We start from the raw sequence: 27804 nt of genomic DNA, 5'->3' as shown, positions 1-27804 counted from the left end.
GCGAGACGCGCCAAACCTTCAGGTCCCAGTTCGCGCCTCGCTACTCCGTGCCGCGCCGCGTTTGCTTCGTAAAAAGAAATAGGGCTATAAATAGAATCCCTAATACTCATAAGTGAGAGATCTGGGGAGGGAAATTTAGATAGCATTCATATTCCAGAGCTGAAAACAACATTCGAGGGAGAATTGAACATCAATCAAAGACATTCCCTTGATCAAGATGAATCCATCTATGAAGTTTTGTGTGTTCTTCATGTCCATGGAGAGCTAAACCCCACTGTGTTGCGTTTAAGGTAGTAGTTAACCTATGAATATGCAATAACTTTGATTAATTCCTGTGAACAATTGTTTAAGTTGTACTATCAATAAAGAACCTTGCTTTTATTTTATATCATTGTTGAACTATCAATCGAGAGATAGGGTTCATACTTTTGCCCTGGGTTTTTATATTGACTTGTTCCTAATTCGCAGAGATGGGATTGTGAATAAGTTTTCATAAATCATTGTGTTTAATTCCCTTTATCCTTATTGTTATTCTGAGAGATCGAATATCATACCGGTAGAGGTGGTTCTAAATTGATCTTAGACATGAGGTCAGTTTTGAGGATGAATGAAGATAATAACTTATATAATGGTTCACTTGTGGATTAATTAATCAATTGCATACGAATAGGTTGATGAACCCTAGAACTCAACATATTCATCATCATTGTTAATTACTTTTCAAGCTTTCAGTCAATTAATTATTAATTTCTTATACGCACTTTTAGACTAAATAATCAAAACCAATGCTTTTTACCACTAATTATAATTTGACTATAGAACGGCAGTACTATTGACTCAGTCTCTATGGATACGATATATTAGAAAATATTTACCCAAAATACTTTCAAAAAATTGGCGCCGTTGCCGGGGATTGGTGTCAATATTGCACGCATTGCAATAGTCGTATTATTTTTAGTTATTTACTTAATTTTAGATTTTTTGTTTAGTTACTTAATTTTAGATTTTTTGTTTAGTTACTTAATTTTAGATTTTAGTTTAGTTCTTTTATTTTAGATTTTTAGTTAGTTACTTTATTGTAGATTTTGTTATTGAAATAGTCTTTTAATTTTGATTTTATTATTATTATTATTATTATTTTTTTTTATCTTGTTATTTCACTTGTTTGCTAGTTTTGTAGATTTTTGTTTGTCAGAATGTTGGACCCAAATATAAATGTTGCGATTCATGCTCAAAACGAGATCCTAACTCAACAAATGGAGTATCTCCTTCAAAGTGTGTCACAGTTCACACCTCAAGTTAATGAGTTTCATGATATCGGATGGTGCACACCGGAAGATGCGATGGAGTATCATATGGCTAACCATGAATATCAACAACAAAGGCTTTCACACTATAACCAAGGTTATCAAAGAGGACCCTCTGAGCTAAAGGAAACCATGAATCAATTCACGCAATTCTCTTTAGACATTCAACAAAACCGGGAAACTCAAGATGTTCAACTTACCAAATTCTTAACCGAGCAAAACGTAAGTCAAGTCTCAACTTTTCAAAACCCTATGACTTGTGTAGACACTTGCAATAATACTTCTATAAGGAGTGTAAAATTGATTGGTGAGGATGTTGGAAAGAAGAGAGTGGAGGAGGAAGTTGATGACAAGGAAGGTGTTGTTGAAAAGGATAATATAGAGTATGTAAACATCAAGAAAAATATAGAAGTTGGGTATGAGCTCTCAATGAAGCTACCTTATCCAAGACCTCCTAAAAAAGTAGATGATGTGTTAGTCGAAGGAACAAAAAAAGAGGATATAATCAAAGAAGTTGTGAATGAGTTAGAAACTTCAAAAGTTGAAACTTTTTTAAAAGAGAATATGGTGGACTTAGAGTTGAAGAAGAGTAGTAATGCAAAGGAGCATAAACTCTCATTGGAATTACTTCCTCTACAAGTTCCTAATAAAGAAGGGAATGAGATTCATTACTTTCGGCCAATGGAAATGTTTAGCCGTTTGCAAATCACCATCCCATTTTTAGAAGGTTTAGAGTTAAAGCCAAAATGTGTCAAATTCATCAAGGATAGGTCCTCACAAAAGAAGAAATTAACGGATAAGGAGGTTATCTCTCTTAAGGAGAGGACAAAACAAATGAAGGAAGAGAGATCGTGAGTTGAAGTGGTAAGAATTAAGGATGAAGAAACCACACAAGCAAACATTAAATACTTTTGGGGCTTCACATTGATAAGAAAAGTACCAAGAAAACGAGACAATGGTTGATGATTCAACCATGAACCGTCGAGCCATGCGACGTTAAACGAGGCGCTTCGTGGGAGGTAACCCACACTTCTAATGTTTTATTTTGTTTTGTTTATTTTTATTTCAGGAATAATAAGGGGACCTTTCTGGTGAAAGCTAGGAAGAAGCAATTGATTTGGCAATACCCTTTCTGAGTCAACCCTCTCGGGCTTGTTCTGAAACATTGAGGTCAATGTTTAGTTCAAGTTTGAGGGTGGAATTACTCTTTTGCATTTTTCAATTTTCTGTTTATTATTTGTTTGTTTTATTCCCAGTTTAGAATGAGTAGTTTCTACAGCATAATGAAAAGCTCGAGTGAAACAATGAGAATGCCAACAATGGAGCAACATGCATGAAAGTGGTAGTGAGTGGAAATTTTTGAAAAATTATTTTTCCCTTTCTTTTTCAATAAAAGTGACAAGGCAGGTATGGATTTTCGAACTCTAACTCTTAGTGTGTGCATGAAACTTAGGTTGTTAGTATATTCCGGTAGAAGTTCTTTATGGTACACAATTTTTGTTGGATCAACTTAGCCTTAACCATTGTGAGGAAAGCTTTCCATTGTTTACTATATGTAGGAGACCATCGATTACTTTGACATGTTTGTATTGTGCTAAACCGGTTGTCGCATCGTTTTGTGAAAATCTGTGAAAATGACTTAGGCACTTGTTTGAAATTGGGAGTTTCTTTGAGCTTATTCCATCTTAAAGCTTTTTTTTCCTGTGAGAGTGTGATCCTTTGCTAACCATTCTTTGAGACTGAGGTCAAGATAAATATCATAATATGCACCAAGAAAAACATCTGGTGAGTTCTTGATCTCAATAAAAAATTTTGTTTTAGACCATCAACCATAAAATTTGATAATGTGTTTTCTCTTTTACCTTTATAGAAAGTAGAGGAACATTCATTGCTGAATACAGGTTGATCTCCAAGTTGGGGAGATTCATAATCAAAAGAAGAGTAAGTACAAGTGGTGTTTTGCAAAGAACAAAAGAAATTCGTAGCTTGAGAATAAAGAAAAATAAAAGAAAGACAATGTTGGAACCTAGAAAGTTGAAAAAAAAAGAAGGAAAATGTTGAAGAAAAGAAAAGAAAATATCGAGCTACGAAGGAAAAGATGAACGGGTAAGAAATTTAATGGCCTAGAGAAAAAGGAATGGGTTGTGATTAGGATGCTTCCCTAGAATAGGAACAACCTTTGAATATCTTCTTTTCTTTGAATCTAAACCACATTACAACCCTATAAAGACCTTCCGATTCTCAGATTTCACAAGACTTGATGTTAACAATACGGTGAACGTATGATATGAATACTTGTTGATTTAATTGTTTGGATGAGTGTTTAACCCCTCTTTTATTCATCATACTTTCTAATGAGAATGATTAGTGCTGATTCAACTGCGGTTGTGTAGTGTTTTGAACTTCTAGAGGTAATTTCTTTTCAAAATCTGTTTCATGTGCATGTTCTGAGTTTGCAGGAAGATGAAGAGTATCTGAGTTGATCACTGAATTGAGCCATTTGAAAAAAATCTTTGAAAAACTTGTTGCATGATTGTTGGTATGTGTTGTTGTATTCACTAAGGTGAGTAATTTTGTTTAGGGACAAACAAAACTCTAAGTTGGGGAGAGTTTGTTAGGATTGAATTATTAGTATTTTCATGTGTTAAAATAACTACCGTTTGATCAGAAGTCAAGCTTATTGTATGATTTTTAGTGATTTTATGGTTAGAATTGAACTCTATAAGTTTGATGCTAATTGTAGAGCAAATTGAATCACTTTGGGTGTTATTTGTGCAGGTATTAAGGCTGGAAGGTAAGGACGAGGAAACATGAAGGCGTAAGGACACTAGAGACGCAAAATCACAAAGAAGTGGGATAAAGCAGAGGCCGAGCCGCAGCAAAACTGGGCAAGACGCGCCAAACCTTCAGGTCCCAGTTCGCGCCTCGCTACTCCGCGCCGCGCCGCGCTTGCTTCGTAAAAAGAAATAGGGCTTTAAATAGAAGCCCTAATCCTCATAAGTGAGAGATCTGGGGAGCGAAATTTAGAGAGCATTCATATTCCAGAGCTGAAAACAACATTCGAGGGAGAATTCAACATCAATCGAAGACATTCCCTTGATCAAGATGAATCCATCTATGAAGTTTTGTGTGTTCTTCATGTCTATGGAGAGCTAAACCCCATTGTGTTGAGTTTAAGGTAGTAGTTAACCTATGAAGATGCAATAACTTTGATTAATTCCTGTGAACAATTGTTTAATTTTTACTATCAATAAAGAACCTTGCTTTTATTTTATATCATTGTTGAACTATCAATCGAGAGGTAGGGTTCATACTTTTGCCCTAGGTTTTTATATTGACTTGTTCCTAATTCGCAGAGATGGGATTGTGAATAAGTTTTCATTAATCATTGTGTTTAATTCCATTTATCCTTATTGTTATTCTGAGAGATCGAATATCATACCGGTAGAGGTGGTTCTAAATTGATCTTAGACATGAGGTCAGTTTTGAGGATGAATGAAGATAATAACTTATATAATGGTTCACTTGTGGATTAATTGATCAATTGCATACGAATAGGTTGATGAACCCTAGAACTCAACATATTCATCATCATTGTTAATTACTTTTCAAGCTTTCAGTGAATTAATTATTATTTTCTTATACACACTTTTAGACTAAATAATCAAAACCAATGCTTTTTACCACTAATTATAATTTGACTATAGAATGGCAGTACTATTGACTCAGTCTCTGTGGATACGATATATTAGAAAATATTTACCCAAAATACTTTCAACAGATGTCCGTATATTCCTTCCTAGTCGAAAATGATACAAACTCCACGATTAAAAATTCTATGAAGAAAATTCAAATACATACTAGATTTGACAAGCAAGCAAGTTCATATGTATTGGAAGTATTTTTGGGTAAATATTTTCTATATATCGTATCCACAAGGATTGGTTTAATATCACTGCCGTTCTATAACAAAGTATTTTGAGTTGAGTAAAAATAGTTGAGTTTGTTTTGTTATTTTAAATATTTTATTAAATCTAAACAAATATTAAACTAGAATGCTGAAACTTGGTGAATGATAAGAGGAATATGTTGAGTTTTAGGGTTCATCAACCTATTCCTATGCAATTTATTAATTAAATCACAAGTGAACCATCATTTGAGTTATCATCTTCATTTATCCTCAAACTAGATCTCATGTCTGCATATCAAGTTAGATAACCTTCTACCAATATGAGATTCGACCTCTCAAAATATCAATGTCGATAAAAGTAATAGATCACAATAATAATGAAAACTCATTCACAATTTCATCTCTGCAAATTATGAATGAACCAATATAGTAACCTAGGGCAAAAGTTTAAACCTTTTCTTTCGATCAAAGATTTAACAATAATTTAACATAAAAAAGAGGTTTCATATTGATAATAAACTCAACAATTGTTCACAAGAATTAATCAATGGTATTGCATAATCATAGGTTAACTACTACCTTAACTCAACACAAGAGGATTAGCTCTCCATGGATATGAAGAACACACAAGGTTTGATTGAGGTATTCATCATGATCAAGAGAATCTCTTTAATTGATGTAGAATCCACCTTTAATTGTTGCCCTCTGCTTCAGAATCGAATTTCTCTCCCAATTTCGTTCACCAAAAATTGCACACCTTAATTGGCAGCTAGGGCTTCTATTTATAAGAGTTGGGATGGATACGCCGTCTCCGCGGCGCGGCCCAAAACAATGGGTTTGGCGCGACACAACCTTTGACTCTCGCGGCGCGGCCTTGCTGTATCTTACCTTTTTGCTTTGCTTCTGATTCTTCCAGCTTTCTCTCCTCTTCATGCTCTTGTAAGGCTACTTTTCAACTCCAAACCTGCATCAATAATACCCATAGTGATTCGATTTGCTTTACAACTTGAACTAAACTTATAAAGTTCAATTCTTGCCGAAAAACCCATGAAACTATCACAATTTGCTTAAGTTTAGAACCAAAAATAGTTATACCAACACATGAAAATACCAGTAGAAGAAGTAAAACATTAAACTTTATCTTAGAGAAGATGGACCGATCAAACATGCATGAAAACTATTAATGAACAAGATCGTATGAACTTCACCAACTACTAGAATAGGAAAGCTCACAAAGAAAAAGACAAAGAAAGCAGAAAGATCTCTTTTGGAGGTCGCTAATGGAAGAAAAGGTCAAAATGACACTTCAAAGGCCTCTTATACACTATTCATCCATTAAGGATCATATGATCTACTACGCACCAATGGTTGAGATCTCCTCAAAAAGTTGTTAAAAAACACTCAATTGTCCTAAGGAAAAGGAAACATTATTACTAGTGTAAGGACACATGTCAGTCGCTTCTAGCGAAACATTACCTATTACAAAAAGACATTTCAAACATCTTGTCTTAAGGACAATGATATCCTATCAAAGGCTTCCATAACCCCAAATTCAGTGGCCGAGTAAAAGCACATAATACAAATCCTCGTCCCACAAAGCAGAAACAAGGGCTTCAGGGGGAAATATTCTGGCCGCCCACAAGGCCCAATAGTAAAGCAAAATGAATAAAACACAGAACATGCATACTCTCTTTCCCTTTCCGAGTAAAGGGTTACGCGTAAGAAAGCCTTATTGTCCGTCAAGATCAATCTTACAGCAGACCATGACCCACGCCTCACTCCATGCTTTCATTTTCCAACCGGTTCCCTTTTTTAAGAAGGAAAACACACAATTTCTTTGATATTCACATTCATTCTCATTTACGTAATACTTTGTACTCTTTTACAAACTTGAGCGTTAAAATGATAACCTTGCAGACCAGCCCTTCCTCCACCGCATCAGAAGCTTAGGACTCCCGCACCAAGCTCTGTCTCTTAGTTTACCAATCAACCCTAGTTCCACCACAGAACAAAAATAATTTGAAAAACCATGTTTGATTGGAAACCCTAGCTGTCAAGATTGTGTACTAATGATTTGAATACTATGTGTATTTTTTCTTATGTTTGAGAGAAAACAAAATGACATGTCCGAGAAAGGTTATAAGTGTGTAATTGATATGTTTATCACCATTGATTTCACACATAGTTATTCACTTACTCTCGCACGAAGTAACATAGAAAACTTCAGATTTATGCATAAAATGAATATTGTCTTATAATTATGAATTGATCATAATTTGTAACCCTTTGAATGTTATGGGTTAGGTGAATACAAAGCCGAAAGAATCAAAATCCAAGCAACATGGAGCAATAGAACTAAAATTTAAAGACCAACGTTCACGCTAAATTCACTAGACAAGCAACCCTTGATCAACAAATTTGAAACTGAAAATTTACTTTGATAAACAAGACAAATTCGTTAAGAGAATCATAACTCGCTCAAAGAATAAAACGTAGTTCAAAGAAAATTTTGAAAATGATTTTGACACGAAGAAAACTCAAATCCTTATTCGTCGAGTGAGCCATCCTTCGCCTAGAGAACAAAGACATAATTCAAAATTTATAAATAAAGGATTGAGTTGTCAAAGTGAGGGATAAAGTTTTAGGTTTTAGAATAGTTTTACTATGTATTACTATTACACCAATGAGAGAGAGAAAAAGATGCCAAAAAACAAATATATTAGATATTGGTGGGAGCAAAAGCAAATAAAACTTCTTACAAGGGCTAATTTGCAATTTCCACTATCTAAACCATAATCTAATCATCAACAAACCCATATGTAAGCAATCCCTCCATCGCCATGGCTGCTGCTACCACTAGCTTTGGAACTGCCTGGTGTCTTAGAAGAGCAACTCACGCTTTCGCACTCTCTCATCTCCGCACCAATGCCAACCTCTCTTTTCAAAGCACCCTTACCTCTCATATTTTCCCCCTTTCCAATTCTTCAGGTCTCTACTTTCTCCATCCATTTTAATTTTTTGCTTGCGTTCTATGTAAGTTCATTCTGTTTCTTATTCCCATATGTTCAATCGTTCAAAAGGGTAATTTTTTTTATAAATTTAATTGTGGGTATTGAAAAACGAAGGCCATGAAATTGTTTACTGTTTTATGTTTTTGGAGGCCCTGTATAGATTAATAGCAATTTAACAAATAGAGGCCTTATATAACCACATTTTAAGACCCTATTTAGACAAGTTTAATTGTGACAAATTTTGGACTCAGTGCAGTAGCCTGCCTTGCAAGCCCTCACAGGCGGCTCTACGACCTAGTTTCACATTGGTAATGCTATTGCTTTGTGTCGTGCAGATTCGAGTGCAAGCAATGCAGTACAAGCTTCAAAAAGAGAAGTTGATGTACTGCTCAAGGGAGTTGGGGAGAAAAGTGTTGCAAATGAAGTGAAGCATGTTCTTGAGATGGTACTTTCTTGTTTTTCCCTAATCAATATGAATTTGATTGTCACAAACTTCAGCTCGGTTTCTTCTCCATGTGAAAGTTTGATATTCATTACCTCTGTCAAAAATTGAGGTCTGGGTTGGCCTTTGAGCCATTATATCTCTGTATGCTATGTATGCTATAAAACATCATTTGATCCCTGACTTGGTGGCTGTTGTCCATTTGATTTGTTATAGGCTAGACGAGCATCCTTAAAACGAGAGATTCTCCATACAAATTTTCTAACCCCTCCAGTGCTGAAGGAATCTATGCAAGTATTGGAAAAATTAGCGGATGTTAAAGCATTGGTGCAAGGAGGTTATCCACAAGTAATTATCATACAAGTGCTTTCCATTACCGTGATACATTAAAGTGCTTGCATTGTATCTCACGTAGACACATAACGTATATATTCTCTAGGCTGAACGATGCCGGATTTCTGTTGGACATCCAGATGAACTGACAAGTGATCCAGATGTTATTTCAGCATTGAGGTAAATTTTGTAATTTTTGCTACCAAAATTGTCAAACTCAATGCAACATTATTGATGCTCCTACATACCTTTCTTAGTATTTACATAAAATTACTCTTTTCAGCATTACAGGGAACTTCCAGTTTGAACCTTGCTCCCATGGCGACTTCCTTGGTTCAATTCTTGGTACAGGAATTGCTAGGGAGAAAGTCGGAGATATTATATTGCAGGTATTTTAATATTTTCCCCCATTTATCACACAAACTTTCTAGCTTAAACTTTACTATGTACACAAAATTGTAGCAACATCGAAGTTCAATAATATTATTATTTTCACAATGTCCTTACGCACAAAATCTCTCATCGTATATTTTAAAACTTCGACTTGTTGCCTTGGCTACCCAGGGAGAACAGGGTGCTCAGATAATTGTTGTACCAGAACTAGTTGAATTTCTTATGACAGCACTGAATAAGGTAGCACTATTCACATGTTTCTTTTTACAATTTCCCTTGTTAAAACATCAAATTATCTGAGCAAAGAAATGATTGTGTAAATGTAGTAGTGTTGCTAATTAAGTTCTGATCGCATGCTTCTTTCTTATAATCAGGTTCGAAATGTTCCTGTAACTTGCACCAAGATACCATTAATTTCTCTTGATTATGAACCACCAAGGTGTTGTATCGCATCGAACCTGGTCTCAAGTTAACATAATACTTAATTGTGTGATTCAGATTTCGCGAATGTTGCTTATTGTGCAGAACGAAATCGTTCAAAACTATAGAAGCATCACTAAGAGTTGACGCAGTAGCTAGTGCAGGATTTAAGATTTCACGTTCAAAGCTAGTTGACATGATCAGGTTCGCAATCCTCAATTTATATATAATTTCTGTGGAATATTTTTGAGCTGTTGATAACTGTGATAAACATTTTGTGATGATAGCAATGGAGATGTACGAATCAACTGGATCCCGATTACTTCCAAAGGAACCACAATCAAGAGTGGAGATCTTGTATCAGTTAGTGGAATGGGAAGATTAAAGGTAATAAATAACTTGTAAAAGCTTAAAAGAAGGATCATCTGAATGAATGAGTTTTGATATAAACCAGTTCATTTTGGTTTCAGATAGGAGAAGTTAACACTACAAAGAAAGGAAAGTTTGCAGTGGAGCTCATTCGATATTTGTAGAAAGTTTTGTTCATTGCTGCACAAAAAAAGTGTATATACAAAAATATTGGTTAATAATTGGCAAATAGCTTTTGAAATTTCTAGTATGATAATATTGAACCTCGAGTATGTTGTACAACTAAAATGAGTTCGAGTATGTTGTACAACTAAAATGAGTTTGTGTGGGAAGGAGAAGGATAGTTAGATTCATATTTAATGGACTGCTATTCATAAGAAACATTTATAATCTATGAAACACGGACTCTGATACGGACATCGGAATACGACACGACACGGATACTCCAACATCGATAATGTCAAAAATATAAGACACCGACACAGCTTCATGAACTTTATTTATCCATATATTATTAAGAGTTAAAAATATTACAATCAAAATTAATTTCTTTAATTTTTTATTGATTATATTGCTTCAATATATGTTTAAAATGTGTGTGTAAAATTTGTCTAGAAAAGTATATAAGTGTGTTGGAGCAAAGAAAAAAACACTTTTGTTTGAAATTTTTATCACATTTGTCTTACATATGTGGTAAGAGTGTCATACGAGTGTCAAACACTCATTAGAAGAATGTCGAACAAAGAAAAAAACAATTTTTTAGGGGACACTTGTTTGACTTTTTTAACACGTATCGTACGAGTGTTATATAAGTGTCGAACACCGATGCGTGTCAAAGACCGCAACACACCTACTCGTAGAGGTGTCCGTGTTCATAGTTTATAGTTTATAATAGATTGAGTCATTGCATTATTAACCATCAAATGAGTATAGATCTTAATATTGGCAATTATTATAAAATTATTAGTATTATAAACACTTCATAGTCATAATCTACTTCCTTTCCTTGTATTTTAGTTAATTTGAGTTTACTCTTCCCTAATTTTGCTGTTGTTGTAAAACTAGTAGTAAAACATGAGTGTTATATAACTGATAAAGTATATGCTGTTGTTGAAAATCTAGTAGAACACGAGTGTTATATTACGGGTGGCAAAACGGGTATGGTCCGTGGGGAAAATCCGTTTTATCCCCACTTTTTTGTGGGGCGGGACGAGATTTTAGGCCCGCTCCCTTTAATGTACCTGCTCCGCCGGTCCCTTTTTTTGCGGGCATGAGCTTTTTCATACAATTTTATTATTTTTAGGCCTAAAAGGTTCAATGCCCGCGGGCTTTCCCCGCCCCACTCGCACTTTTTTGCGAGGCAGGACAAAGTTTTAGACCCGCACTCTCAACTATGTCCGCTCCGCCCCGCGCCATTTTTTCGCGGGCTTTTGCGGGGCGGACCTAAACGGGGCGGGCATGCCCGTTTGCCACCCCTATGTTAAAAAACTGATAAAGTATATAATCAACATTTGATTTTTTTTAAAGATTATCCAAATATTTAGAACTAACTAATGTGTGATTGTAAGTGGTAAGGGATTATGAGAATTGTAATAAATGTTGATATCAAGTATTTTTTTATCTAGATTTACTATTTGTTGTTGTTTTTTTTCTTCTTAATTTTGTATTTGACTTTAGGATTAAGCGTGTGTTTGATTTTACGATAAGAAGAATTGATTCTGAATGAATATGAATTGATTATGTAACAAAAATTGTATATGACTTTGGGATTAAACGTGTTTGTAACGTTGTAATAATAGTTGCCATGATTGAACATGAATGTTATTTTGGATGCATTTACGGGATCCATCTTTATCTGATTGTACCCCGAGTACACGTCCAAGAAACTCAGTGTTTTGCAGTCTGAAGATCCTTCAATTAGGCGATCTGTATTGGGTAGAGGGTACAAATCTTCAGGATACACAATGTTAAGGCCAATGAAGTAGATGCACATGTGTCATTTGTTTGATGCCTTCCTTACTAAGACTACGATAGTAAGTCAAGATGGGTTACTTACTTCTGTTATGAGACAGGGGCTTGTCAGCTTCTGTACTTTCTCATCAATAGCTGATTTTTCTCCTCGTCAACCTTGCACATCCTTCGAGACACTAGCTTGATAGTGGGATCAATGGCGAGACATATTTGAGGACACCTAGGAGAACAAGTCGATGGTCCTCTTGAACAAGATGACTAGCTCTTCTTCTTTTTCATTAGAGAGACATGTGCCTAGCTTGGTGACTTGGTAGTCCGATGGACCAATCTGAACCTCTTTTAAGTCTTTTCTTAGGGATGAGTATTTCGTTCTCTGTCTTCAATTTAGAGCTCCATTTTTCTACATCGGTGTTTAAACGCCCAAGCACACAAGTAGATGTTCCTCCTGAGTAGGGCGACTAACTCCTCTTCTTAAGATTCAGAAATTGAGGTGCCCTACGTACTCGGTGACATGGTGGTCTAAGAGATCAATCTAGACCTCTTTTAAGTCTTCTATTGGGGTGAGTCTTTCATTCTTTGTCCACAATCTAAGATCCTAGCCTGCTACACCCATGTCTAGTGCATTTGGATGAGAGGAATCGCCTACGGCGACAGACTCTCTTCTCACTTCAAGGCTGCTATGATAGCATTCCTGGGCGATCTCCCAATCCATCTGAACTGCACCAACTCTTCCATTAAGTAATTGGCATTTATGGCTAAAGTGAATGGTCGACAGGACTCCCCCTAGTAAGTTAAGGGCGGGGTCTTCCCAGGATGACGTCCTAAGGAGTCAAGGCATTTACCACAAGGTATTTCTCTTAGATCATTTTGGCGTTTTCTCTTGACCAGAATGTTATTTTGAGAGTTACACAGACCTTTACCTACACATGTTCGTCAGACAAGCAAACCACAGTTTCTTGGAATTCTCTAATGTTATTGGGTCAAGTCGGAACCTTCAATAAGCGCTCTAGAACAAGACATCTGCTGAGCTGTCAGGGTTGTCAACACTTGCTTCACATCACAATTATCATATTGAAACATGACGACCACGAGGTCGTTGTTATGGGGAAGAACACTAATAACGTCTTCATTCGAGAAGGTAATTTTGGATTCTCGTTCTCTCCCCGAGATTCTTCCAGCGTCAACAGGTACGATGTTTGTCATAAAATCTGTTGGGCGTACTTTCTTTGGCAGGAACTAAATTCCCCCTCGCCGGTAAAACCTCCGACGATGGTGTTTACGTTGATCTTGGAACCTTGCTTAGAATCTTCGTGGGAAGACAATGAAAGAAACCATCAGTAATGGTTATTGTGGCCCATGACAGTTTTATCGAACCCCTGATAGGCCTTAATTGTACGTGACAACTCTAGTGATTAAAGGTTATCAGAGACTTTAAATTATGTTGTAGGATACTGGTTGAGAGCTAATATACATTTGGGGTGAAAAACTTTGTGTATATAGTTTCAGCTTGAATATCATATTTGACCCCTCATTTAAATGTGTTTGAAAAACCTCATTCTATAAACTAATATTTAAAAAGTTATCATTAATATTTAAGAGTTGGTTTGATCTCATTAAACTACTTGTTTGTTTTAATTTTGTTTGGCTACCCTCTATGTTAGTTTTGATTGATAGTTTTGATTGATTTGGTTATGTTTGATATGATTTGGAAATTCAATAGTGCTTAGTGACAAGTAATTTAAAGAGGATTGAAACAAATTCTATATGTCATATTACCCTATGCTTAGTGTGTACCTGAATCTCATTCTTACATTGCAAAACAATATTAAATGAGTTTGATATCATTTCAAAAGGTAATTCTGAGAATGAATACGGCTAAACAATTAGTATGAAAAGCTAAGTAATGTGAAACTCTAAATATATATTTCACAAAGTTGATGTAAGAGTAACTTCTACAATATATATTCAGAAAATTATTTATTAGCAATTAGGGGTGATCGTATCCGAACCAATCCAAAAGAAAAACTGCAAACCGAACCAATCCAAATCGAAAACCGCAAACCGCAAAAACCGCGTTTGATTTGGATGGTTTTGGATGATTTTTGGGCTGAACCGCACGGTTCGGTTCGGTTTGCGGTTTTAATTTCACAAAACCGAACCGAACCGCATATTTAACTAAACTTTTGAATTTCTATAATTAATTTATTATATTTCCAATCCAATTGCAATATTGTACGCTCACGTCACGTGACTCACTATTCCTTCATTCTTCCTTCCTATTCAACATTTCAACTTCATTCTGTGATTTCTCTCTCACTCATTCTAGAGAAGCATTTGGTGTATATGTAGTACTGATAATATTTAGAACTGAAGTTATCTGATACTTGTATATGTAGTATGTAGTTTATTAGTATGAAAAACTGTATATAGTATGTAGTATGAAAAACTGTATATAGTATGTAATATGAAAAACTGAAGTTATATTAGTAATTTAGTATGTAGTATATGTAAAATACATAGTATGGTACTGTAAAATACATGATATTGATATTTATATGGTAGTAATTTTGGTGTAAAATACATGTATGGAAGAATGAATTATTTTGGTGTAATTAGTATGAAAAACTTCTTTTTTATGATACTATAATATATGTATGGAAGAATGAATTATTTTCCTTTTTGTATTTCAGTACATTTTTATTTTATGGTGTAAATTGCAGCCCACCGAACTGATCCTAACCGCATTGGTTTGGTTTGGTTTGGTTTGGATGACTTTTTAAAAGTTAACCAAACCAAACCGAACCGCATGCATTTTTATCTCGCGGTTAGGATGACTTTTATGCTCAAAACCGAATCAAACCGTACCGCGAACACCCCTATTAGCAATGGTTAAATAAATTTAACACTGCACATAGTGAAAAAGGAAAGTTTACAATTTCTAGAAAATAATTTTTAAGGAACATAAAGTCAACTAGGATCGTGGATGCAAGTCTACATAATATGAATAGTATGCATAGTTTAAGTCACAAAATACCCAACCAAAAGTGACAAAAATGACCAATAAGAAATCTAGTGGTGATTAGCGCTAGATTTGGTAAGAAAAACTATGATTCAATTTCCTGCAACTATGATCGGGAGTGGACTGTAACCACTTAATGCCAGAACTGACCTCGAACCGGATCATAGGAAATTCTCAATTTCATTGATCCAAAAAAAATTCTTCATAACTTTTGAGAAACAAAACTCCAATGAAAAAGGACAAAGTACATAAACAAATTCGAAACTAAGAACTTTTGAAAATCAAATAGTACAATCTTTGAACTTCAATTTATTCAAAGAATCCAACCATTATGCAAAATAATTGAACAAACCCTAACATTCTCATGAAATTTCATGCATACCCACAAAACCCAACCCTACAACGAATCCCACGTTTACACTTTTTGTTACACTTTCCACAATTATAAACATTATACAAAACGTTAGTACAAACTCCACCACAACAACGTTCTCCTTGCTTGCACTTTTTCCCACATTTACCACAATGATTCATATCTCCAACAATATTAACACACTTCTTCTTGCAACATTGTAACAACTCTGTACCTTTATTTGCCAATATCCCATTACAAATATTCTTACCAATAGGATTGCAATGTGCACCTTTCTTTATTGTAGTTGCCAAGAATGTGCTTCTTGATCTGTATTGAGGAAATGGTAGTGAGGATGATGTTTGGTAGTGAAGAGATAAAAAAGTTATGAGAAGAGAAAGAATAGTTGTGAGCTTGAAAAGGGTTTTGGCCATTGTTTTCAATGTTAACTTTGTGAATGCCAATGGTAAAGGTTGTGTTAGGCATTAAGGATGTTTTAAACACTAGAGTTTATGATAAAATATTTCATGTTGCATAATACTATTTTGTTTATATTACAAAACTTGATCTTGATTCTCTTATACTATGGCATCTTTTTTACTTGACTAGTTCAGCCTTATTTTTTTATGTACTACAAACTGCAAAGTTTTACCTTTTTGATTTTATGCTGTCTCTTGTTAGTTGATTATGAATTATGATTAATGAAAATCAATTTATAGATCATGCCCCATTACATGTTCACATAAGTATCTATAAGTCTGCTTTAATTCATTCACATAAATATCTATAAGTCTGCTTTAATTCATTCTGAGATTCTAAATTTAAATATATATTTGAGAATTAAGAATGCGACGAAGTTAAATTTTATTAGAGAAAACTTTGTTACTCATTATGATCTTTTTCGATTTGGCAGATTAATCTGTAAATGTTGAAAATCAATTTAGAGATCATACATCATTACCTGTTCATATAAGTATTTATAGGTTTCTTTAAATATAATCAGAGATTCAAAATTTAAATTTATTTTTGAGAATGCAACAAAGATAAATTTTTGAGATTTTTTTTCTTTCTATTCATTATAATCCTTTTTGATTTGATAAATTAATCTATGTAATTACATGTTTTAATTTATATAATTTTATTATATATTATATAACTATTTTTTTTTTTCATTTTGTAAACGCAAAAATAAATAGCTCAAATTTGATCCCTAAATAGAACAACATTTAGTTAGAAATTAGTTATGCAGATTGATTCTAAATTAAAAGTAGAGTTATTTTTCTTGAAAAATAGATTTTTTTAATAGATTGTTGATTTATAAATATAAATAATTTATTTATATTAATATATAAATATAAACAAAATCTTATGGCTAAGAATTGAACTTTACATCATTTAATACAGACAAAAAAAAATATACATAGACATAAAAAAAGTAATTGTTTACTGCAATCAATCAACAACGAATATTCTAATCAACAACGTGTATTCTGTCAAGTCACATTCATATTTTAGAATTACGTGGATGACATGATAGATTGATGATTTTTATTGAATGACAACGTAAAATTATTTTACACAATCAATGTACTACCTTTAATCTCTTTAACACAACTAACACATTATTAACACATATAAATTGAACTATTTCACCGCCTAAAACCTAAACCTGAGGGTAATTTTAAAAAATAAATAGTTTAATATTTCATCTGTTTTAGTAAAGTCTTGTAGTATTATATATTTTATTAGAAAAGATATTTTAAATTATATTTTTTTAAAAAATTTAAATAAAAAATAAGTTTAAATAATTTTTCATAAAATTTATTTTTGATATTTCATCATTTTTGCTTTGATTATTTTTTGATATCACAATTTTTAGAAGTCATTTAAATGTTTTTTCATAAAATAATTATTTAATTTTTACTATGTTTCACTAACATTTAATAATAAATATTAATTAATTTTTTAATTTCTATATAGTAAACTTGAAATAATTTTTACTATTTTTAAATATTTTTATAAAAATTATTTTAAAATTACAAAAAAATATTGTTTTTTTAAATCTATAACAAATAGACTCTAAAAGAATTTCCTCTAGAATAAAAAGTCAAAACTAAAATACATTTGATTTTAAAAAAATATTATATTCTAATTAAAGTATCTGCTAGACAGTTTGACTTTATCAAATTAAATTAAAATATCATGTAACAAGTTTTTAATTAGCTAGTTAGCCAAAATACCTCATTAAGTTTCACTTTTTCAACTTAAAGAGCTGTAATAATATATATCTCTGAGCATGAAAATACAGATATATAATAGTATCCGCCATCTTTATTAATTCAAATTAAAAAAAAAGTATAAAAAATTATCAATGTATGTATGTAAAGATTGACCTTATAAAAAAAATATCAAAAGAGAAGGACATTTTAATTCAAGGTCCACGCGTTATAGACAATGGCCAGCATGTAGCAGTTATTTGTCAACTTTTTATTTTGTAATGTTATTTAGAGATATTTGTCAAATAGAATTGAATTATACATATAATATGAATTTGAAATCTGTGCCTACCCACGGGTAACGGGGATAAATAGGCATGTCTGCGCCGTTTAAATCTGTCCTGTAAAAATTCATAAAAAATAGGGTGGAGCGGTCAAAGTTAAGGGTACGGGCATAATACCTTGACCCAATCTGCAAAAAAGTGAGCGTGGGGCGGAAAATGCCCACGAGCTTTGTACTTTTTAGGTCTAAAAACGAAAAAATTTAGGTAAATGTCCGTGCCTGCAAAAATCCGCAAAAAAATGGTACAGGATTGGCGGGCTTATTAGAGATTGCGAGCCTAAAATTTTGATCCGTCCTGCAGAAAAATGCAGACAAAACGGATATGCCTTATCGGGCCCGTTTTGTTACCATTACGCACGAGTGTACGAGGGAATCATGTGATACAATAGATATTTTTATTCAAAATGAAATAAATAGAAATTATAGTTCCAACAATATATTAAGTTATCTTTCGTACATGATTATTTTTTTTATTAAATATTCATAAAAATTTATGACATTATAAAAAAGACATAAAAATTATACAAATGTGGTTGGCAAAGAAAATCAAGTGCATATACTTATTTTAGGAATAAGTAAACTATTAAGTTGTATACATATTTATAGTAGTTAACATATATGCAGTATTCTATTGCATTGAAATAAATATAAAAGTTAAGAAAATAAGTAATTAGACATTATAAATAGAAAAATTGTTTGAAAAAAGAAATTTATTAATGAGAAGTTCAAAAGTTTAGCTCATATTATTGAAGATGATCCAAATTGGGCCTAATATAAGTTAGCCAGACAAATATAAAAGTGGTAGGGTTTCATATAATGGGTCATTGAAATCCAGCATAAATTCTCAAAACGTTACGATAGCCTCTCAAAAATTTGGCACAACTGAAAGGTTTGAGTTTGTGTCGTATACTACTTTGCATATGTATGGTTGCATGGTTCGTTTGCAAGACTTATCATTGTAATAATGCTATCTTCAGTATGTTTTGATGCAGTTCATCATGTTGGACTGTCGCCGATGTTGAAGATGTTATGAGATCGCTCGCCCGAGTCAGGATGTCCTATGATGTACCAAACTTTGATGCTGATAGTAGAGGCATAGATCTTGAACCAGATGTTGGTGGGAGTGATTTCGACTTTGAATTAGATGAAGATTTCAAGTGGGAAAATGTGATAGGTTTACGAACTACTTCAAGCAAAAAAGTTTTGGTAAGAAATGCTATTTAGTTTCTCAACAGTTTCAAACAAACTATATTTAGCATATATTAATGTTATTTTGATGTTATTTGATGCAACATTTTTCAAAGTTTGTGTCAGGGATACCCAAACCTAATCCGAACCCATCTGGGATGGGTTTGGTTTTAATCTTCATCCCTGATAGCGGGAAGCGAGAATTGTTTGGGTATTCGAGTTTGGATTTGAGTGAAGTAAAAACCATCTTCGACCCGCGATTACTGCGAGGTTCCATGGTGTTGAGAGATGGCGTCAACGAGAACCACTTGAGGTGTGGCCCTGTGATTACTACGAGGTTTCGCTTCTCGTGGTGAATGACCTTGAGACGGGTGCACATTCTACTACTGCGCCAAATTGTAAAAGTCTGGAAGAAGTTTGTTAGCTCCCCGCATGTCTAGACTGACTTGGATTTATTGGAGGCTTTGGATGTTTGAACTTGAAGTAGTTTCAGGAGAGGTTGGAAGATACATTATATCTATAAAGTGCTCTGAGTAATAGGGTTGGGATTGCAGTCTGAGGGGATGAAATCTTACTCTATTAAATCCTACTGTGACAATCAGCTAGTGTTGAGAGAAACGAAGATAAATTAGGGGTTGTTCATCTTGACCAATTAAGATAATTTTTTTAGGTGTGTTTATGTCTCTTGTAAGAACTCATTGAGGGTGAACTATAGAGTTGCTCTCTGTAACACCCCGAAATTAGATTTAATTATTTAATTGAATTGGTGTGAACGTATGAGTCTAAGGTGATTATTGTGATTTAACGATGAGATTATGTGATGTTTTGATGAATATGATGTGTTGGGGTGAAGTGTTGGGTTAGGACGAATTAAGAGGATTATTTATATAATAATTGAAGTTAATAATAATAGTTAGAATGGTTGGTTATATAATTAAATAGAGTTTCTAATTATGCATTATTATTTAATTAAATAAATAGTATAAGGATGGAATAAATAATTAGGAGAAGTAAGTGAGGGAATAATAGAAAGATCATATTAGGGGTCCTATGGCCAACTAAGTAAAAAGAGGAAGAGAGAAAAGAAATATTCATTCGTTTGTGAAAACTTGGGAGAGGCGTGAAAGAAAGAGAGCTAACGCAAGAAGAGGAGAAAGGAGAACCAACTGTAGAACGTAGAAAGAGAATCACAGCTAGCTATAATCTAAGGTAAGGGGAGTTATCGTAATTCTTATAATTGATCTAATATTTAGATAATTGTAGGTTGGGTTTGTGTTTGGGGTTTTTGTGATGAATTGATGTTTGTGATGAAACTATGATGAATGATGCTTTGAATGTATTGTTAATATGATATATGATGTTGATGTTGATGAATTGGTGAATAATATGATTTAGAGTCAAATCCATCACTCCATGGATTTGAAGGTCTAGGGTTTTGATGATGAATCTTGGACTTATGTTGATTAATTGTATTTTGACGTTTATAATGGATAATATATGTTAGAACTAGGTTAATAGACCTTAAATCGCAGGAAAATACTGATTCAAATGTGTTTTGGGGTTAAAAACTCAGACAGGTTTGATGGAGGTCGCGCAGGGTTTTTTTGTGTGTAGAAATCGCAGATCTCGCTTAGCACGGTGAACCGCGCTTAGCACAGTTGTGTTTATGAAAAACGGGTCAAGGAAGAATGTAGCGTGCTTAGTACGGGTAGGGGGCCGCTTAGCGCGGTAGTCTGGGACGAAAAATATTATTTTTGAAAAATGGTTTTGGATTATGGAAGCTTATATTTTATGTTAATTTCTAAGAAATTTTTGGGAATTTTATTAACATGTTTTGATGGGTTTAGAGGGCTAGTCGTGGATGATATGAACCTTGTTTGTATGACTTTATGTATGTCTTTACCTATGTGCATGTTTGATTTGGAGTTGTGGTTATGATGACTTATAACATGACGAATGTGAAGCATGTGTTGTAGTGATGTTTGTGTAATTGGGATGATTGTATGATATGATGAGTAAGTGAATAATGATGCATTTTGATTAGCCGTGATCGTTGATTATTATGACGTTGTGCTTCCTACATTCATAGCATATGCTAGGACATTGGTCTAGTGATGTTGCGGGACAATTGGTCCAGTGATGGCCTCAATCTCATTGTGCGGATTGGGTGCAATATTGTGAAGTGCCCTGGTTCCAAGCGGGAACCGATCCTATTAGCGGGGATCTTTGGAGAACGATGATTGAGTCATCAGTGAAGTTTGGTACCACGCGCATGAGTTTAATGATGTTGCATTGCATTATTTGTGAAATTGCATATTGTTGATGGTGTGATGTTTTGACTATCCATGAGTAAATGAGAATTAGATGATGATTGTGATATATGATGATATTGTGAGTAGATGACGATGTGAATGATTGAGTAAATATGTAAAGCGTGAGGATTCACATGTATCAGAATATATGTGATTGTTGATACTTGTTATATAACTACTATATTTTTTCCTTATATCTTTTACAATAATTATGAATTACTCACCCCTTTTTGTTTGAATGTTACCTCCACGTGGGTAACACGCAGATAATCAGGAATAGCTCGTTAAAGCTTAGAGGATAGCTTTGTGGAGTCTTTTAGCGTGTTACTTTGAATAAAGAGGGTTTTTCTCTAATACGTAACATCGGGGTTGGGATCGTTTGTTTTGAAACTACTATGTTCTTTTTAATTTATTTATTTTGATGTAATGAGTTAACTTTCACGGTATTGGATTGTTTTGGTTTATGATTAATAAATAATGAAGTATGAAGGAGTTTTTGGGAGTATTTTGAATGAAGATATTTTGAATTATGAATTCCGCTGCGATAAGTTGTATTCTTTTGTGGTGTTAAAGAAGTATTGTTTTAAATAATTTTGAGAACCCGTGTTACGGAGCATGACTTGTTACATTGAAGTATTTATGAAGGTGGCACCCTTGATGGATGTTATAATTGATTTAATTTGTATTATATTGTGACTATTGTATGTGAGTTTAGAAGAGTGTTACTCTCTCTCTCTCTCTCTCTCTCTCTCTCTCTCTGTGTGTGTGTGAGAGAGAGAGAGATAAATGCGTCAGCAAACAATGATGAATTAATTTAAGAACAATAAGATTAAAAAACAAAAAACAAAAAAAAGATAAAAACATAACAACATAACTTCAATAAATTTTGTGTTAGAAATTTCCTTATTTTTTATCTTTTAAATGTTACCACTTGATCTGTGGCGCTCCCATGTGAATTCTTCTCTTTACTCTCTTCTTGATTCTTACATTTGTAACCAATACTCTATGGCGGGTAGTCAAGCTCTCTCTCGTAATAACTTTACAATCCAAACAAATCATTCTATATGGCTTTTTAATAAGAAAGAAATCTATCTGAGAGCATGTCACTCCACTTTTATATGTGATAAGATGTTCGTCTATTTTCCTAAACTAGGTATTTTTTATAGTAAAATCCAAAGCCGACGAAAACTATAAGATGGATTTACCATCTGTATTACCCCCTAAACTATACCCTCATACACACTCTCAAAATCTCTTGTCACGCTCCTTACATGTCCATTTAAACCCTCTCTTAAAAAAAGCTTATCTCCTTGAGGTATATTCTGAAGTAAGTCTGTTAAACCCTCCCAAAATTTTTATTTTAAGGTGTTTTGCTATCCAGTCTGAGGTGCTTAAGCACTAATAACATTAAAGGTGTCTTGTTCTACTATAAATTTCATAATTTGATCTCTTACTTTTTTTCACATCCAGAATATCATTCTTCCACTCCATGTCCATAATAATTCCCAACTCATTTCTCAATCTAACTTTTTCAGTGTACCAAAGCTTAAATCCCAATAAGAAAAATCAAAATTATTTACAAATAAAGTAAAATGACTCATTTCGTGAATGAACTATAATACAAACAAAAACTACAATTTAGCCTCAATTGAAATATAAATGTGACTACTTTTTTGTGGTTTCCCGCAACTATATAGATTAATCACTCGAACTGAAAAATACTATACTTGATAGCAAAACTCTTTCTAAAAAAATTTAATAGACCCTATGATTAAGTTAATTAAGTTAGAAGAGACCTTTACCATCTCAACAAATTGCTTGAGTTTTTGACCAACTTATCTTTTGCATGTCTCATCTTTTAAGTAGTATTTTAAAGTAAATCTAGCCTTTTTAAATAATTTTTTAAAATAATTTAGGATCAATTGACTAGTTAAAGAAGAAATAAATGATTATCTATAAGAACAATAAGATTAGAAGGAAAAAAAAGAAAAGAAAGAACAATAAGTTAAAAACGAAATAATGTAACTTCAGTAGAAGTAAACTTCAGTAGATGAAGAGAATGAAAGAGAAAACAAAAACAAAATAAAGCAAATAAAATCAAAGTTGATTAAATAACAGCAAGCTACATACTTGGCTTTCCATAAATCCAGTAAGCTTGTTTTATTTCTTGAAGAAACAGATTTCTTAAAATTTGGTAAACACTTCCTATACATGATATAATCATATATAACTATTATATCTCAAAAATACAAATGTATAATATATAGTTTATTGACTCTTATACCTTATAATATTCAATTATCTTCATTTTATGCATATCCACAAAACCCATTCCCACACGGTTCACCAGATGAACACTCCTTCTTACACTTTCCACAATGATGGACATTTGCCAAAACATTGGTGCACACTCCATTGCAACATCTCTCACCTTGCTTGCACTTGTGACCACACACATTACAATTGTTCTTGTCACTTAAAACATTGCGACAATGTTTCTTGCAACAAAAAAGCAAATCTTTTCCCTTGTTTGCTTTAACTCCATTGCATATATTATTAGTCTCACGATTACAATGTGTTCCTTTCTTTATTATGCTTGCCAAGAATCTACTTCTTGATGATCCATGATGTTGTAAGGGAGTGTCCACAATGTAGAACTCTTGTTCCTCTTCATCTTCATCTTCTACTATGTCATGGTGATTTTTATCATCATCATGTGATGAAACAAACAAGGATAGAGAGATGAGTATAGAGAGAATTATTGTGAGCTTTAGGATTTTGTTGGCCATGTTAATTCTCTCTCAAACTCAATATATGGTGAATTATTGCAAGTGTGTGTGTGTGTGTGATAGTTATGGGGAAATTTGTGTGGAATTTAAACTAAAGTTTATCGAGAAATGCTCCATGATTTTAGGGGAAATTTTGTTGCTTGCAAATGCAAGGTTGAATGAGAGAGTGCAATTTAACTAAATTCTTGGTTTGAGCATAATATTAAGTAATGTACAAGCATATTTGCATGATTCGATGTTCCAAGTTTTCGATTAAATATTGTAATAATTAGCAAAAGTTAACTTGTTTTGAAGATGGTTTAAGAAAGCTTCCAAGTTCATAAATATTTAAGGTTTTTTTTAAAAAATAAATAATTAAAGTTAACGTGAGTGTTCCGTTGCAGAGTCAAAAATAGAGAGGATCGAGGGAGCTACGACAAAGCGAAGCTTCATGAGCACTATAATGACGAGAAACTGTGGATCGGAGGTTGCGAACCGGAGGTGTTGATCTTGAATCGGCGTCGTTAATCTTTGATTCGACGAATCAAGGGGGATACCTGCATGGTTAGCACCCCAAGGCCCAAAGTCAGTTTACCTTTGGCCAACATGGAACAATTGTCCCCAATGGTTGTCGGGTACTCTAGATGTCGAGGGAGTCTTTTAGTAATTGTGACCGGCCCTTTGAGAATGGATGTCCAAGCGTCGGCTATGATGTGTTGCTTTGGTTTTGTCAAAGTGGAATGGGGAACGAGAGGATTAAGTGTGGTCCCATCTTTGAAACATTTCGCCACTTTCCTATTGACGTGCGACCTGAAAAGGTATAGGGTGACATGATGCAACTTACAGTCTGATCGTTGATTCACACTTGCTTCTTGCTTTCAATCTGATCAGCTCAATTGCCTTTGTATATATAAGGATAGAATGAGAATATGGAGAAAGTTTTTCGCCATCTTGTAGACTGGGTTTCTCTTGTCTCCTTAAGTCTTTCCCTCTTTTCTAAGAGCGTTTTCCCAAGAGTAACTGTCCTTTCACCTTCAAAGCTTGAAAGTTTTAACTTTTGACCTTCTTTTTGCTTTATCACTTTTGACCTTAAATTTTTAGGTACCTTTTCTCCTCTTCAACTTTTCATTCCAGTATTTACCGTATTTTTATTACTATGAACGATAACTCTATTATTATCGAGAGTGATTCAAATGATATTGTTTCTTCTTCTTTGAGAAGGGGAATGGAGTCTGAATTGCATTCCTTTTCCTTTGTTAGTGGGGATTTTAAATAGAAAATTATCCCTTTGACTGATAATTCAGAAATGGAAGGTACATTAGGAAAGTCTCTTTCAAGCAAGGCACCTTCTAGGGATTCTTCAAAAAATTTACTTCCAACAAAATCTGATAGAGGTGAAAATCTTATTGAGAAGCCAATGTCTCCCCTGTCTTGACTGACGCAATAATAGAAGCTTCTCGTGGAAGTAGGGAACAAGGCAGTACCTTCGTTAAAACATATCAGGGCGTGACTGGTCATGAACCTAGCGATGCTGAAATCGCTAGTCATTTAGGGTGACAGGGGGAGTCTGATAATGTATCTTGGGTCAAGTCGGTGATCATTATAAATCTAACTTAGTGGCTTGCAAGGGATTCTAGCTAATTGAGCTGGCTAACGCCAATAGATATCATCGGGTGGCCTCTAAAGTGGTTAGGACGCCCTCCATCTTGAATATTATCGAGGCTATAACAAAAGATGACATTACGATTAGCGACCTTAGAAACTAGTTGATTCTCCCAGTAGTTCCGAGGGTGAGGATATATAGCTCTTTAGCTTTAGAGGGTTGTTCGGTTCCTTTATATGAGTGTTTTTTCACCAACTTAGGGATACACTTGCCCTTCTATGATTTTAAGGTCGTTGTGATGGACCATTTGAATGTTGCTCCCAACAAATTCTTCCCAGAGCTTGGGCTTTCATGAAGGTGTTTCAACTTTGTGTTGGGTATAAATCTTGGAAACTTTTCCTGGAGCTCTTTTTTTGATCTTTTTTCTATAGCTCGTACTTCTCAAGATGACGCCCGAGATCAAGGATGGGTATTTCTTTGTCTCCAAGTGCCTTGGTTTAGCTATTTTACGACTAAGTAGTGTAATTTTCTAGAATGTCTCATACTGATGAAACCTATTACTCGTGAAGCTCATCTTTCCTTTTTTGTCTTCGGCCTTGGTGGGGTGTGCCCGTTCTTGCAGAAGCAGTTTTCAGAAGTATTGGTCTAGATCCTATTTCCATCGGTATTTTCCTTCTTACCATTACGAACTAACTCCTGTATCTCCTGCGGAGATGAAAATGAATGAGGATCTGTGTGAATGGTATTAGGGGCTCAGTTATGAAGAAGGGTTTAATTTAAGCAAAGTACTCTATTTGCATTAAATGAAGAGATAATTAGATTGTTATGTGATTGTTAATTCACCTAATCATTCCGAGAGATAAAAGTCTTTGGTGAAGAAGGGGATCCGGGGCATATTTTTTACCAGTTTAACTCGTACCTTATAGATAACATGGATAAGTTGCGGAATGCCTTAGAATTTGCCAAGGATCATAGTCTTACGACAGGCTTAAATGGTCGGATGTCAGTGGCCCATGTTGCTGCTTCTACTTCTACTCTAGGGGTCCACATACCTATTGTAGTGACTTCCCTGATGGTAGTTGCAAATACTACCTCGGGTATAACCCCTGAGATGGAAGAGTTGACTACTGCGGTGGGTGGTTTTTCTATTTATTAACCTTCGCCATCTCCATCTCCCGTCAAGAGGGGTTGGGGTGATAAATCGTCCGCTACTATTGGAGAGGGTTTTTCCTAACAGGCTCGCTTGTTAGAGGGTGCCGAGCAGGAGGCCCTTACTCCTTTTTTCTAGCTTCATGTTATTCTTTTGTCTCGCGTACCTAGCACTCCAAAGGAATTTTCTATTGTCGAGGCTAATGAGGACTTAGCTTTTATCAGGAGCTTATCTGCAATTGACAGGCAGGGTTTTTTGTGATTATGCTTCTCGTACCTTGTTCAGGGCTGGATCCATGGTTTCTATGGTAGTTGTTGGCCAGAACGGTGTACAGGGCTTGACGACCTTTCTAAGGAGCGGGATGAGATGAAATAGAAATGTGATGCCATTGAGCGGGGAAATTCTGAGACTTAGAAGGAGTTGGTCGAGCTACGGGCAAAGGCTAAGTCTATTAACTTTGCGAGAAAAGGCAGAACATTATTGTCTTCCGTCCACTTTGGTTTCCCAACTAACGAGGTAGAAGGCTTCTCCTGCTGAGGGAGAGAAATGTTGGAAGAAGGTTTCTAAAGATGCCGCGAAAGTGTGTCGAGAGTTCAAAGTGGATCAAAAAGTTTTTCAGCAAAAAAAGATGGTCGAATCAGTGCTTTGAAAGGTTTAGAAAAGGTGGTGGCTAGTACATGATAGAAATCTCATGAAT

The 27804-nt window shown here is 34.3% G+C and overlaps 2 protein-coding genes across 2 annotated transcripts; one reads left to right on the top strand and one right to left on the bottom strand.

Annotated features, from left to right (window-relative positions):
- The first annotated feature begins 7982 nt into the window (after positions 1-7982).
- LOC131627976 (uncharacterized) lies at positions 7983-10908 on the top strand. The gene is made up of 10 exons (XM_058898832.1): positions 7983-8205; positions 8564-8673; positions 8887-9018; positions 9110-9183; positions 9287-9392; positions 9568-9636; positions 9771-9835; positions 9922-10020; positions 10104-10203; positions 10287-10908. Exons 1-10 carry the CDS (start codon positions 8058-8060, stop codon positions 10347-10349), a joined length of 966 nt encoding a protein of 321 aa, XP_058754815.1. The 5' UTR covers positions 7983-8057; the 3' UTR covers positions 10350-10908.
- A 12828-nt stretch (positions 10909-23736) lies between these two features.
- On the bottom strand, positions 23737-24494 carry LOC131627975 (protein GRIM REAPER-like). Its single transcript, XM_058898831.1, has one exon. The coding sequence runs from the start codon at positions 24373-24375 to the stop codon at positions 23896-23898; it is 480 nt and encodes a 159-aa protein (XP_058754814.1). The 5' UTR covers positions 24376-24494; the 3' UTR covers positions 23737-23895.
- Between the last annotated feature and the right edge of the window lie 3310 nt (positions 24495-27804).

The sequence above is a fragment of the Vicia villosa genome, unplaced genomic scaffold (genome assembly GCF_029867415.1).
Source record: "Vicia villosa cultivar HV-30 ecotype Madison, WI unplaced genomic scaffold, Vvil1.0 ctg.000418F_1_1, whole genome shotgun sequence".
NCBI classification, from domain to species: Eukaryota; Viridiplantae; Streptophyta; class Magnoliopsida; order Fabales; family Fabaceae; genus Vicia; species Vicia villosa.
The sequence above is the reverse complement of the archived record's forward strand: the minus strand, read 5'-3'. Positions and strand labels throughout refer to the sequence as shown.